The sequence below is a fragment of the Montipora capricornis genome, chromosome 4 (assembly GCF_036669925.1).
Source record: "Montipora capricornis isolate CH-2021 chromosome 4, ASM3666992v2, whole genome shotgun sequence".
Lineage (NCBI taxonomy): Eukaryota > Metazoa > Cnidaria > Anthozoa > Scleractinia > Acroporidae > Montipora > Montipora capricornis.
Window position 1 is genome coordinate 24,598,861 of NC_090886.1, and position 12,284 is coordinate 24,611,144.

Consider the following 12,284-nt stretch of genomic DNA (forward strand, 5'->3'; position numbering starts at 1 on the left):
AGTGCAATGTCTTTGAAAAACCAACCTTTCACCATCAAACCCAAGTTGATGTTCGCTTGTTTATTTTCTAGTTTATTTAAACAGGTGTAAATACATTCCTTGTGTTATAAAGTACTACTTTTACTGTTGTACTATTGTCAGAGTAAATCAATGAACTTACCCATGAGTACTAACTCTTATTTATTTTAAATCTTTAATAGTGCTTTGACAGTTTTTACTTGTACATCTCTATAAATTAAATTAATGTTCTTGCCAATATCTACATGTAGTATCTGCATGTTCATTACAAGCATTTGTCGCAATTTAATCTACCATCAGCACTGACCTGTTAAATTTAAACAACACTGCAGGTGCTATAGTTATTTTTTTTCCTTGGTTAAAAATATTATTTTTCAAACTGGTTGGTTTTACTTTTCTTTGTTTCAAATTATGATAATGTATGTAAGAAAAGGAAAGTAAAAAAACAAACTAGTTTGAAAAATTCTTAACCAAAATTTTAACTACAACACATAATATCAAATTAACTTTTTTGGTATGTAAAGATAATTCCCAGGTGAAATGGTAAGAAAATTAAAATTCTTTATGCCAAGGTGCATTATTTTAGAGAAAACATAAAAGTTGGCAAAAATGTGTTGGAATGAAAGACAACCCCCAGTCCTCTAACGGTGGCTACACACAAAACAGTTTATAAACTTAAGCAAAATAAAATAGGAAGGGGAAACAAATTGACTACACTTGGTTTTTGTACATTATTTCCAGCTAGTTCAAGGTCAAACTATTGGTTGACTGCTGTCGAAAACTCAATCCTAAAATCACTATGATTTCAGTGGTTTATGACTGTGTACATGTATTATGAAACTTGAAAAGAAAAAGGGCCTTTATAAAGTAGGAATAACCTATTTACAACTAGAATAGTACTGTACATATGAACAAGAGTTTTCAATAAAATGTCACCTATACAGTTTTGAACATAATTATTATTCCAAACATTAAATGAGGAAAAAAACTACATCACAAGTTACAATAATAATAATTATTATTATTATTCATTTTTAGCTATATTAATTATTATTGCTCTGCAATGGGGTCCATGGTGCTTAGATAATTTATATGCATTTTTCATTAACTTGTGAACTCTGAAGCATAAAATAATTTCAATCAGTTATTTTGTTCTTCTATCTGCAGTGGAAGATGTTAATTGATCACATCCTGTGATGTGATTTACCTGATTTTGTTTCACTTTGTTGGCAGCTACACTGTTAAAGAGTCAAACAGGTGGTTGTAAGTTGAACTTCAGAGTCCGCAATTTTTTATTAAAAAAAAAAAAGCAAAACAATCCCTGCAGGCCACTATTGTGGACAGCTGCTAAATCCTCCAACACTGCTACAAAGAAGTTATTAGTGTTGAAATAAATCTTGTTATTACTAGGTTCAATATTGTGAGACTTCTCAGTGACCCACATCTAACACTGTTATTGTTCAACCTTCATTACAACAGACAACATAGTCACATTGAAGGACAAAATTTACATGTATTTTCTCCTGATCCTGATACAGTAATTAAGTGCAGCCAATGGACAGGTCTCTGAATAAAGGACACTCCTGCATTCAACAGTGCATGACTGTACTACCTGATTGTGGTTGTGGTTTAAGATTTGTTTAGACGGTTCCTTTTTGCTTTTAGAGTCTTCTTATGACAATATCAACGAAAAATACAGGTAATATATTATTAATTTTAGTTGACATTCTCATATATTGTAACAATTACTATACTCTTAAAGCAAAAAGGAACCGTCTAAACATTCTTAAACTACAGCCAGACAGTATTGTCATTGTTGAATGCAGGAGTGTCCTTCAATGTGGCTAAGTTGTCTGTTGTAATTAAAAGGAACTACATCTCAATGCATTTCCACTATGCTCTGTATGATAATATTTTTCAACTGGTATAAGGGTCATTTGAAGCCCCAAGGTTGTGTGCTATTAATAACAAAAGTTGACTTTACTTCATTTACTGTAGACTCTACCAGGAAAAGGAATATCCTTCAGCTTGCTTTAAATCTTTGGTGTACCTTTGACTTAATCGGTCAAAGCTGTCGGCAATATCATTTGCTAATTGCGCTGCCTGGTATTGATGTCTTGGTGCTTTGTCATCTCCACCATTAGCAAGGCTGCATTGTTCTGGATCATTCCATGTCATGAATGTGTTTAGGTCTGAGGCCAGCTTGAGAAGTGCTTCACGATTGGCTATAACCCTACTGACTTTGTCCTGTCGTTTTTGCTGGTCAAAGAAGGATTATTTGTTTTAATTTACAAGAGTTAATAAAAAAAATAATAATTATTCATATATTGACAACACCCTGAAAATTGCCAATAGGCATTCCTAGCAATAAAAAAAAGTTGCAAATTATAGAGTCTCATATAAGGGGTGTAATAATTTTAATAATGGTGAGGTTGTATCTTCAACCCAACACTTATATTTTGCCCTGTCGAGTTAATCTTGTTGTTTTTGGTTTTTATTTCTCTTTACTTTGAGTGAATCCAAGACCAGCTACAAGACGTTATGTGTGCAAGACTGAAGGAAACAAAAGTGGGATTTTTTTTCGGTGAGGGTGGGTGAGGGAGGATTGCAGAGGCTTTCTTGGAGAAAGTAAAGAGATTGCTAAAGGTCTGGCAAAATGCAAACTGAAAAGATCTTGTTTTCCAGTTCAATACACCCTATTGGCAAAATGGCTACCATTTTTTGTTCTTTTGTTTGCTTGCAAATTAGCACCTTGTTGCCTCGTTCGAGGTTAAATGTTCTTTTGAATTTGAAGTTTAAGAACGAGAGAACAAGAGCTAATGACAAACAAATGGATACTGCAATGGTGACCATTTTGGAATAAAGTGTTAATTCCCTAAGTTTGCAGCTCTTTTGTTACTAATGAACTCCACATGTTGCTGCCTTGATGCTATTGAAACCAATCAAGTAAATACCTTTGTCTGTTAGACTGGCTACTTTTCCAGATTTAAAAAAAATCACTTAACTTACATTTCGTCTTTCCTCAGCCTTTCTTTGCTTTTCTTCTAAATCTTGAGCAGTGAGCCTGCTTTTCTTTGTCTTACTTAGCATTTGTAGTGTTTTGGGAACCTCAGGCAGTGGCTGTTTGTCATCGTTGAAGCTAACCGTGAATGCAACACTCCTGTTGTTGTTATTGCTAGAACCTTCCTCTTGGCTGTGCTTCTTTATCTGGTGAGTCCTTGAACATCTTGGTGCTTTCTGTGAGATATTGTTGTTGTTGGTCTCTTGTTGAAAATCAAAGTCTTTTCTCATCTGGCATTTTAACCTGCTAAAATCTTTGGCAACATGCCTTGCAGTGGCTAATAGTTCTGAAGAGGTCATTTGGGGTGTAATTTGTTGGCTGAGATCTCTTCCAGCTCCTGCAATGAATCTCTGGTGAAGAAGGATTTCTACATTATGTGCAAGCTTTCTTGCGGCTTCTTGTCGTTCATGGATTCTCTTTAGTCGCTGCTCCAGAAGTTGCTATGAGAATGATAACCATGAATTAGCACACTATACGACTGTGCAATTGTGTCTTTCCAAATGTATTAAAGGAGCTTTAATTAACTAAAGATAATGATTTATCTTTATCTTTTTCTTTATCATCCTCATCATTATTTTCTTTACTATAGATATCAATATCGATGAAATACCAGTGAGAGTATTTTCTTGTTCCTAAAATTGGAGATCTTCATTTCGTAAAGTGAACATACTTGTGAAATTCAGATGTGTAGATATTGATATTGTCATGATGGTTACAGACATAACAGCCACTAAGATTAACTCCCCCTACATACTCTTGATGTTTTAAGGTGATGTTATCATATTTGCTCACTCATGAGAGATATGATCAGCACTCAAACATAAATTGGAAACTTTGCACGATGTACATGTCCTTGATATATGTCGCCTAAAGAAGGGATTTATGGATCAATCCCTTTGCTGACTTATAATCCCCTTGCCCAACAATTCATGAAAATACCCTGTTGAGCAGTAACTTAGGAAACTCGTGATCGAAAAACACCCAAAGGACTGTCAGATTACTACATGTAGTAGTTGAAAAATATAGAGAGAGTCTTGCTTTCCAAAAGTTGTTTTAAACAGAATGATGCTTTTCTCAAATGCTTGGTGAACAATGTTTTCCAAATCTTATTAGGAGGCTATTAGTAAGACCCAGTTTCAACAAACTGTGCCATTTTGAAGGTCTGGATTGAATCTACATTGTACCCAACACTTTCATATAACTGAAAGGTGTGGTACTATCCACTCATTGGTGTCACATTTGTAACTCAGGTCACCAAGGTAACAAAGGATAGATCTAAAAATGCCCTCTTATTTGACTATAAACTCTTCTATCTCAAAAACGAACCCGGTGACCAGCCCAATTATTTTTATTTCTTGAAAGTGAGTTTACAAGAGGTTCAGATGAAACTAGTATGCTAAAAAATTCTCAGGAAGGGATTTTTTTATCAATTCTACTCAAAAATCAAATTCCCAGGTTCTCAGAATTATGCCATAAAGCACAGCACTCACATTCTTTCGTCTTTCAGCCAGTTTTTGTTTCTCAGTGAGAAATTCCAAACTGACATTTTCCCGTCCTTTGTTTCTCTGGTTGCAGAAACGTTTAGGAGGGGGTTTACAAACTGCTTGTCCTGCAGGGATATGGAAAGCCACAGCATTGGTCTTCACTGCCGGCAATACTTGTTTGGATACACAAGAAATATTAATTGCTGATCCATTCCTTTGCCAAGCAATGTCATTGGCTTCACAACAGTTACTTCTCCCTTTTTCTTTGTCTTGCTTGAAATTGGTACTTCCTTCTTTGATTTCCCATATGTTGTTTTCTGAACTTTCAATTCCATCCTAAAATCAAATTGAAACTCATGCAAAAGTCACTAATCACTAGTCTTATAAGTATAGTAATGTTAACAAATTTAAGGCATGAACAAAGTCACCCAATTCACCTCATTTCAATATCTGTCTTCCTTTAATAAGACTTAATGAGTGATGGGATGTACAGAAGCTCTACATGATTCCCTACATGTAGATCTTGTGCAAATGTAATACAAAACAATGATAATATTTAGATCCTTATTATTAAAGACTCAACACTACTCTTTAGTCTTTTGAATGTGGGTACATGACTATGTACATTTTGGCCCGTGAAGAGATACTGAAATAGAAGAGATATCAACACTTAGCTTCATGATTATGCACCAGTATCAAATGTAAATTTTGTGTGGATCAATCAAATGAAGTAAAAAAAAATCAACCCATGTGTTTTTACAAGTTTAATGCTTGATCTCAAAAACCTCATTTTTCCTATGTGACCTATAATTTATAACTTCATGCCTGTGAAAGACATTAGGGCCGTTTACACGAGAGAAAATAAGTCGCGGCTAACTCTGGCCGCGGCTTACGTAAGCCGCGAACACCCCGTATAAATGGTACAAAGTCTATGTTCACGGCTTTCTCAAGCCGCGGCTTATCCTGGCCGGGGAGTTTATACTCGTATAAATAGTTCCTTTCGCGGCTTACGTAAGCCGCGGCCAGAGTTAGCCGCGGCTTCTTTTCTCTCGTATAAACGGCCCTAGTGTCACTTCCACAAAAAAACTGTATTCATGTTGGTAAATTAAAAAAGCCACTTCTTCCACAAGGAGACAGTGAAAGACGCAACATTGTTAAAACATCATTTTAGCCCTTTCACTGCCAAGGGCTCCCCCATTGACGAGTAAAATCATCTGGCGCTAGACAGAATAAAATCTATAAGTGTGAATGGCATTTATGGCAGTGAAAGGGTTAGACTACTTTAGGTGACCGATTACCCCCACTCGTTGTCCTCAATCCGGTCAGTGTAAAATGCAGACTGCAGACTTGAGGGGTAAAATGCAGACCGAGGTAATAATGTAACTGTTGAAAAAGCTCAAACCTGTAGAAATGCTAACCTTAGGCCTAATTAGGCATAAAACAATACTTAGGCTTAACTGTTAGCATTTCTAAAGGGTTTACGATATTTCAACAGTTACATTACATGTATAACCTCAGTCTGCATTTTATCCCTGGTCTACAGTCTGCATTTTACAATATCCGGTCCTCAATCCCTCTCTCACAAGTGTCACCACGAGATTTTATACTTCTGCAAAAACGTATAGAATGACATTTGTGTTTTGCGAAAAATCGAAGAAACCGCTTATTCTTGGCTTACTTTCTACCTGTATACCTACAGAAATCAAGAAACTTGTCAAAAGGGAGAGACAAGTCAAAATAATTTCCTGCATCCATTTCTGTTGCGGTCTAGCACGTACTAAAACTCGATGCTAAATTCTCCAGTACGTAGCGAGCAAGTTCTGGCTCAGTGACTTAAATCTGACTGCTTTTTTTTGGCCTTACAGTAGGCCACCGTTATGTACCTACTTCTCGATTGATTCTGCATTTCACCGGCGTGTCTAAAACACAGGTCACATTGCTGGTAATTGTCTTACGTTTTGTGAAGTAACCGAGACCCTCAATTTGTCTATAAACCCTATGCCTAAGGTTGGTTTTTAGGTCTAGGGTTAGCCAAATTGAGGGTTTTGGGCTACTTTCAAAAAGCTAAAACAATGACCATTTCACAACTCTCAAACTAAGCTAAAAACTAAGGCTCACATAATTTGCCGTTATGCACGGTGGCGACGAAAGTTCATTACGGGATGAAATCATTCCACGGGAGATCCTTGAAGTTTCCATTATCAGCGTGAAAAGGAAGAGCCTTGCAAAATAAAATGCCCACTGACTCGATAGTCTCTTCCAAAATATTTCTTCCGAGGTACTTATTAAAAGTAATGCTGAAAAACAATAATTATACGTCCACTGTTTATTTTATACTGGTATGCCGATTTGTTATGGTGATAAAAAACACAAATTCTCGCTCTCTGATTGGTTGGCAATAATACTCCAGCCTCGTTTTTGTTTTGTGCCGAAGGACATTTTGAGAAGTCTAATACGACGAGGAGGCTATGACAAGACAATGGGATAAGGATGGAATGGCGGATCAAGAGGAAATTTCAAATATCAGAACAGTGAGAGATGTTGATATTTACAGGGATACGCCGTTAAGATATCTAGGTAAGGAAAACCTTGAGATGAGAAAAGCGCCGTATAGCTCTGGAAAACTAACTTTTCGGAGATCTTATGCATTAAACTCGATCTGTAAGTTATCCGAATTAAGAACCCAACAATGTTTGTTGTCCATTTCTTCTACAAATCCTGTTGTTTGTTTCTTAGATAAGACTACTCTAGCGTTCTGTTTTTGGTTAACTTGATTGCTTGGCCCCACAACTTTTTGTAGTTTTCCCTGACAAAGAATGGAAAAGTTGCTTTTTATCCAACCAACTTTGAAGGCTATTTTTCATGGTTGTAATTTACAATGTCATGATACTGTAAGTAAAGTACGATCGTCCGGGTGAGTGTAGTCCTCAGAAGGACTGTTTGAGATGTTTGGGTTAGGGTTAGGTTTGAGATGACATTGACTGACGTTTCGAAAACCTGAGCGGAAGTCATCTTCTGACTTCTGACTTAAGTGGTTGCAAGGGATCTTGTGACTGGATTCCCTTCTTTCATTGCAATTTCAGTTGTAGTGATGTGGTGTGATCTTTATAATCCGAGTGCAAAGATAGGCATTGATGTGTCCTTTAAGCATTTTCCATAGCAGCGGTATAACTAAAACGTGTATAATGGAGAATTAAAACAACAATGACTTGTTGCACTTTCATGCAATATCTTGGTTAAGGATTATTTCTGCATGTCCAGAAATGGACCTGTAACTGGATATACCGTACATGCAATTTCGATAAACCTCACTGTCTCTGCAAGTCTAAATACCAACTACTTCACAACAACACAGTTAGCGTCATGGCCAGAATGGGCCAGAATTTGTTTCAAGAGAGCATTTGTATCTTAGGGGTTCATGAACAGCCTTTACTGGAGGACTTAATTTACTGTACTACCCAAAATCTTAACTTAAAGGTGACATTCATTGGTCCTGTATTTCAGAATTTGACAAGGAAGTTAAGAGAATACTTTGTAAACTTTGTAATGGTAAGCAAAACTGGTATGCATCTAATTTGGTGCAGTTCTAGACATCATGATTTCTATCAAGGAAATTGTGATCAAAGGATCCTTTAAGATCTTCACAAAATCTGCAAAGTATCCTAGAAGATCTTAAATATCTTGGCAGGATCCACAAAAGATGCTTCAAGGATCCTTGCAGATTTTGGGAAGATCTGTGAAGGATCCTTCAAGATTCTTGAGGATACTTAAAGGTCTTTCAAGATCTTGCAAGAAAATTGAGAGTTGATCCTCAAGAATCTTGGCAAGAATTTTTAAGGATCCTTGTTAAGATCTTCATTAGCTAGCTATTGGATCCTCAAAGATCTTCATGAATATCTTTGAAGAGATTTAAAGACTCTCACCAAAGTTTAGAGCAAATTCAGCAACTTGAATTTACAGAAATAACCCTGTTGTAGTACCAAAAAAAAAAAAAAATCAACACATACTCCGTACTGTAGGGTTATGTGTTGCAACTTTTGTCTTCTTTTTATTCAAAGAAGTGTTTGAAGTTAGTGACATTGGACTTTTTACAGTGTAACCCTTTAAGCCCTGAGGGGTCCCCCATTGCAAGTAAAATGGTCTAGCATAAGACAGAGTAAAATCTAAAAGTGGCGCTATTGGGGCTTATTAAAAGGGCCAAGATTCATCAGGTGAAGTGAAGAGAAATTGTTTGTCACTGAGCTCTATGCTAACACTTTCCCTCCTAAGAGTGATACTTACAGATTTTACTCTAACGCTAGACGATTTTACTTGTTAATGGGGGCAGCTTTATAGGTGAATGGGCCGATAACATCTCTGGTAGGTCCACTTATACTAAAAAGCTAATGCCCCTCTCCCTTCTGAGAGTGGGATTTCTAGATTTTACTCTATCTAACACCAGACGATTTTATTTGTCAATGGGGGCTTTACGTACTATGGGCTAACTGACTTTTTTTATCCTGTAATGTTACTGAGTTCTCAAAAGCCACAAAGCTTCAATGTATGTTTAAAATTCACCAAAGAATGACAGCACCAAAATGTGCACCAGTCAAAAAAGTGTCACGGAAAAAGTAAAATGTTCACATTGAATTCACATAATTATTTATTATAATAAGGAGACCTGCAAGCAATGCACAGAACTTTCTTGTGTCTTATTTTCTTTCTTCAAACAACATGTTGTCACCTCTTAATTAAATAAGGTTGTTAAATCCCAAGACTTCATTTTCAATGTGCTTGTGTGTGTAATAGAGCATTGCACAGTGTACTTTATGCTTCAACAGCACTAGCAAGCAAGTGGTCATGGGACCACATCTCAGTGTACTTGGAAGCAGTGAAGGATGTGAGCTTCCATGTAAATAAAAGTGAATGCAAGCAAACTTGCGACTAAGTTAATGGTATGCACAGGAAAAGGTTATTTAAACTAAATTACCAACCTTCATATTGACAGTTACAAGGCATCATGCTATCAGCTTTTTTTCATGAGCACTTTACTTATTAAGAGAGTTTTAGAAGCTCCCCTGGATGAAGAGTTTGTTGTCATTCCTGTGTTACCAAGTAAGACTGGTTGACAATGCGTTCATTGATTCCCTGTGTCCCTGATCATCAACCAAAACAAGGGCAGGTCTTTTGTCAAAACAATTCATATATGAATACCAGACCAGGCAAATTGAAGTGGCTATTCAAGCATGCAACAGGTGTTTTGTGTAGGGCAGCCTCCAACAAAGAAGTGATAATATGGTAGCTGCACTTGAATAATAATTGTGTAATGGTCATTATTTATTAAATATTCATAAGTTTAAAAGTCTCCACAGGATATTTGACAGCTCCTGCCACAGAAATCTACAGCCACTGCAATGTTCCTTTTTGTCCATGAGTTGGAAAAGTTATCAAACCCGAGTTATGACTATTTGCTGGAAAATAGCTAGTCTTGGGTTTAGTTTGTGGTATGACTCCACCTGTTAAACTACTGAACCATAGAGCTGTTTTATTTTTCTTTGAGTGGTAAACTTACAGAGGTGTGAAATCACACAACCTGTCTGTTTGTGTTGAGTCCTTTTAAACAAGACAATAATTATTATTATTCTCTTCATTATCACACTCCTTTGGCTTATGTTAAGATGCTATTATATAAAAACTTGAGCAGTGCTTTCCTACAAATTACTTTGCTTTACAAGAGACTTTGTCTTGTTTAGAGAGTGGTGTGGTCTAAAAACTTGACTGTGTGTCCATGTTTTTTGTTCATGGAGGTGATCACAATGCTAGTTTCAGTGATTCAACTTTTTTTTCAGTCAGAAAAGGACACTACATGTACTTCTATTCATTATAATTACACTCCTTTGGCCTGTGCTAAGTTGTTAAAAACTGGAGCAGTGCTTTCATATGAAATGCTTCGCTTTACAAGAGGTCAAAAAATGGCTTGTTGTGCAGTGTGGTCTAAAAAGTTCTTGTATGTCCATGGAAGGCAAAACTATTCGATATTTGCCAAGTTAGCTCAAAGATTAGGGCTAGAGTGATTTCTCAAGGCCTTATCATTTTTTTTACATCAATCCAAGGTGAGCAATTCAACTTGACCGTAAAAAACTTTTGTATCTGGCTCTTTTATAATAAGATTGTAAGCTGAAATGAAAGTTTAAGCAGAATCTGGGGACTTCTTAGATGAGGTATTAATTTAAGTAATGTGTAAAATCATTGGCTTTCTAAGTTTGAGATAAAGATGTGTTTTAAAAATTTAAAGTAATTATTATTAGATTACAAAATGAGAATTTAATTCCCTTTTACTCAAATTTTTATTTTTCTCTGGCTTTACTTCTTGATGTTGCTGATACATGTATATTGATGGAAGGTGATGTTGCCAAAATTTAAAATAGCAAGTGAGTTGGCAATGGCAAAGAGCCGTGAAATAAATTAATGAATTTCATCTGTGCCACGTTATGATTCCGGTGTTCCAGATCGCCTGTTTTGGTTAAAGTTTTTTTTTTTCAGCTTAATGCATCTGTGAACTATCCTTCACGGTTTTGGATAATTATGTGTATGGATGAGGACATAATTTTGAATCCAGTTTGGAACAGAAGGCCTCGGTTAGGCTGACCTCTAGACACCTCTCTGGATTCTACAGATTCTGGTAGAAAGGTGCTAAAATAATAATATTAACTGATGCTGTTTATGAGTGATGTAAAACAATCAGATGTTGCCAGGGCACTAAAACTGGACAGCACTTTTTTGGTGATTTTACTTGCCTTTGATGAACCAATTTCCCATGTAGCATTGTTTTGGACTTGATCTTTATTATGGGCATAGAAGCCACCTCTGAGCCCAGCTCTAGGCAGGTTGGGTACTCACTTTAGACCAAGTAGGCTTCACTGGCTGTCAGTGTAATTTAGAATTAGATTTAAACAACTTAGTCTTAGACTGGTATTATTACATTTAAAGCTATTCACATGTTTGCTGCCAGAATCTATCACTCATTTATTTGGTATTAAGAGTACATCGTGCTATTCTTTGAGATCAAACAATGCGCTTCTCCTTGAGTTGCCATGAGAGAGAACCAAGAGAACATCGGGGGACAGAGCTTTTTGTGTTGCTGCCCCAAAGGTATGGAATACCTATGATTCAATTGGAATTAATTTTTATTTAATATTTATTTGCATCTAGCTATTATCTTAATCTAGTTTATACTTTTATTTATCTAGTTTAGGTTTCTTAGCACATTTTACATTATTATACTTTAAATTTAGTTTTTGATCATTGTAAAGGGCAGCTCAGGGCAATATAGATGTACATGTAAAATATTATTATTATTATTATTATTATTATTATTATTATTATTATTATTAAGTAAATTCCAAAGGAGCCTTTTTTCACTGAAATATTACTAAATCCAATAAAATAATGTAATCAATAGCTAACAACAGTTGAGTGATAATTGTTATTGATAAGAAGTAATCATTGAAAGAAATTAAAATCAAGATAGTGACCTGAGAAATGACAAAAACTATGTTAATTTATAATAATTTATTTTTATTGTTTACATGTTTATAAAAAAAGGAGTCACAGCCCTCTCAATGGACATGGCACTTACAAAGAATAATGAATAGCGAAAAGAATCAGAAGCAACTTCAGGCCATAAGGTCCACATGAATGTATAGGCAAGAGTGAAGTATGAATACCAAAATTACTCAGCC

At 35.8% G+C, this 12,284-nt stretch overlaps 2 protein-coding genes across 3 annotated transcripts in view; one reads left to right on the forward strand and one right to left on the reverse strand.

The window, feature by feature from the left end:
• Positions 1-26: 26 nt before the first annotated feature.
• On the reverse strand, positions 27-9,683 carry LOC138045804 (uncharacterized). 2 transcript variants are annotated; one of them, XM_068892432.1, is made up of 4 exons: positions 9,537-9,683; positions 4,570-4,899; positions 3,028-3,519; positions 27-2,277 (listed from the first exon to the last, which is right to left on the reverse strand). In XM_068892432.1, exons 1-4 carry the CDS (start codon positions 9,540-9,542, stop codon positions 2,020-2,022), a joined length of 1,086 nt encoding a protein of 361 aa, XP_068748533.1. In that variant the 5' UTR covers positions 9,543-9,683; the 3' UTR covers positions 27-2,019. The 2 variants fall into 2 exon arrangements, with proteins under 2 accessions (XP_068748533.1, XP_068748532.1); XM_068892431.1 differs by lacking the exon at positions 9,537-9,683 and adding an exon at positions 6,682-6,879.
• The window catches only part of LOC138045809 (mitochondrial fission process protein 1-like), a 15,341-nt gene continuing 10,073 nt past the window's right edge, over positions 7,017-12,284 (forward strand). Inside the window, exon 1 of the mRNA XM_068892436.1 lies at positions 7,017-7,140. Coding sequence (XP_068748537.1) covers positions 7,032-7,140 — 109 coding nt within the window. The 5' untranslated portion in view covers positions 7,017-7,031. The remainder of the gene's footprint in view (positions 7,141-12,284) is intronic.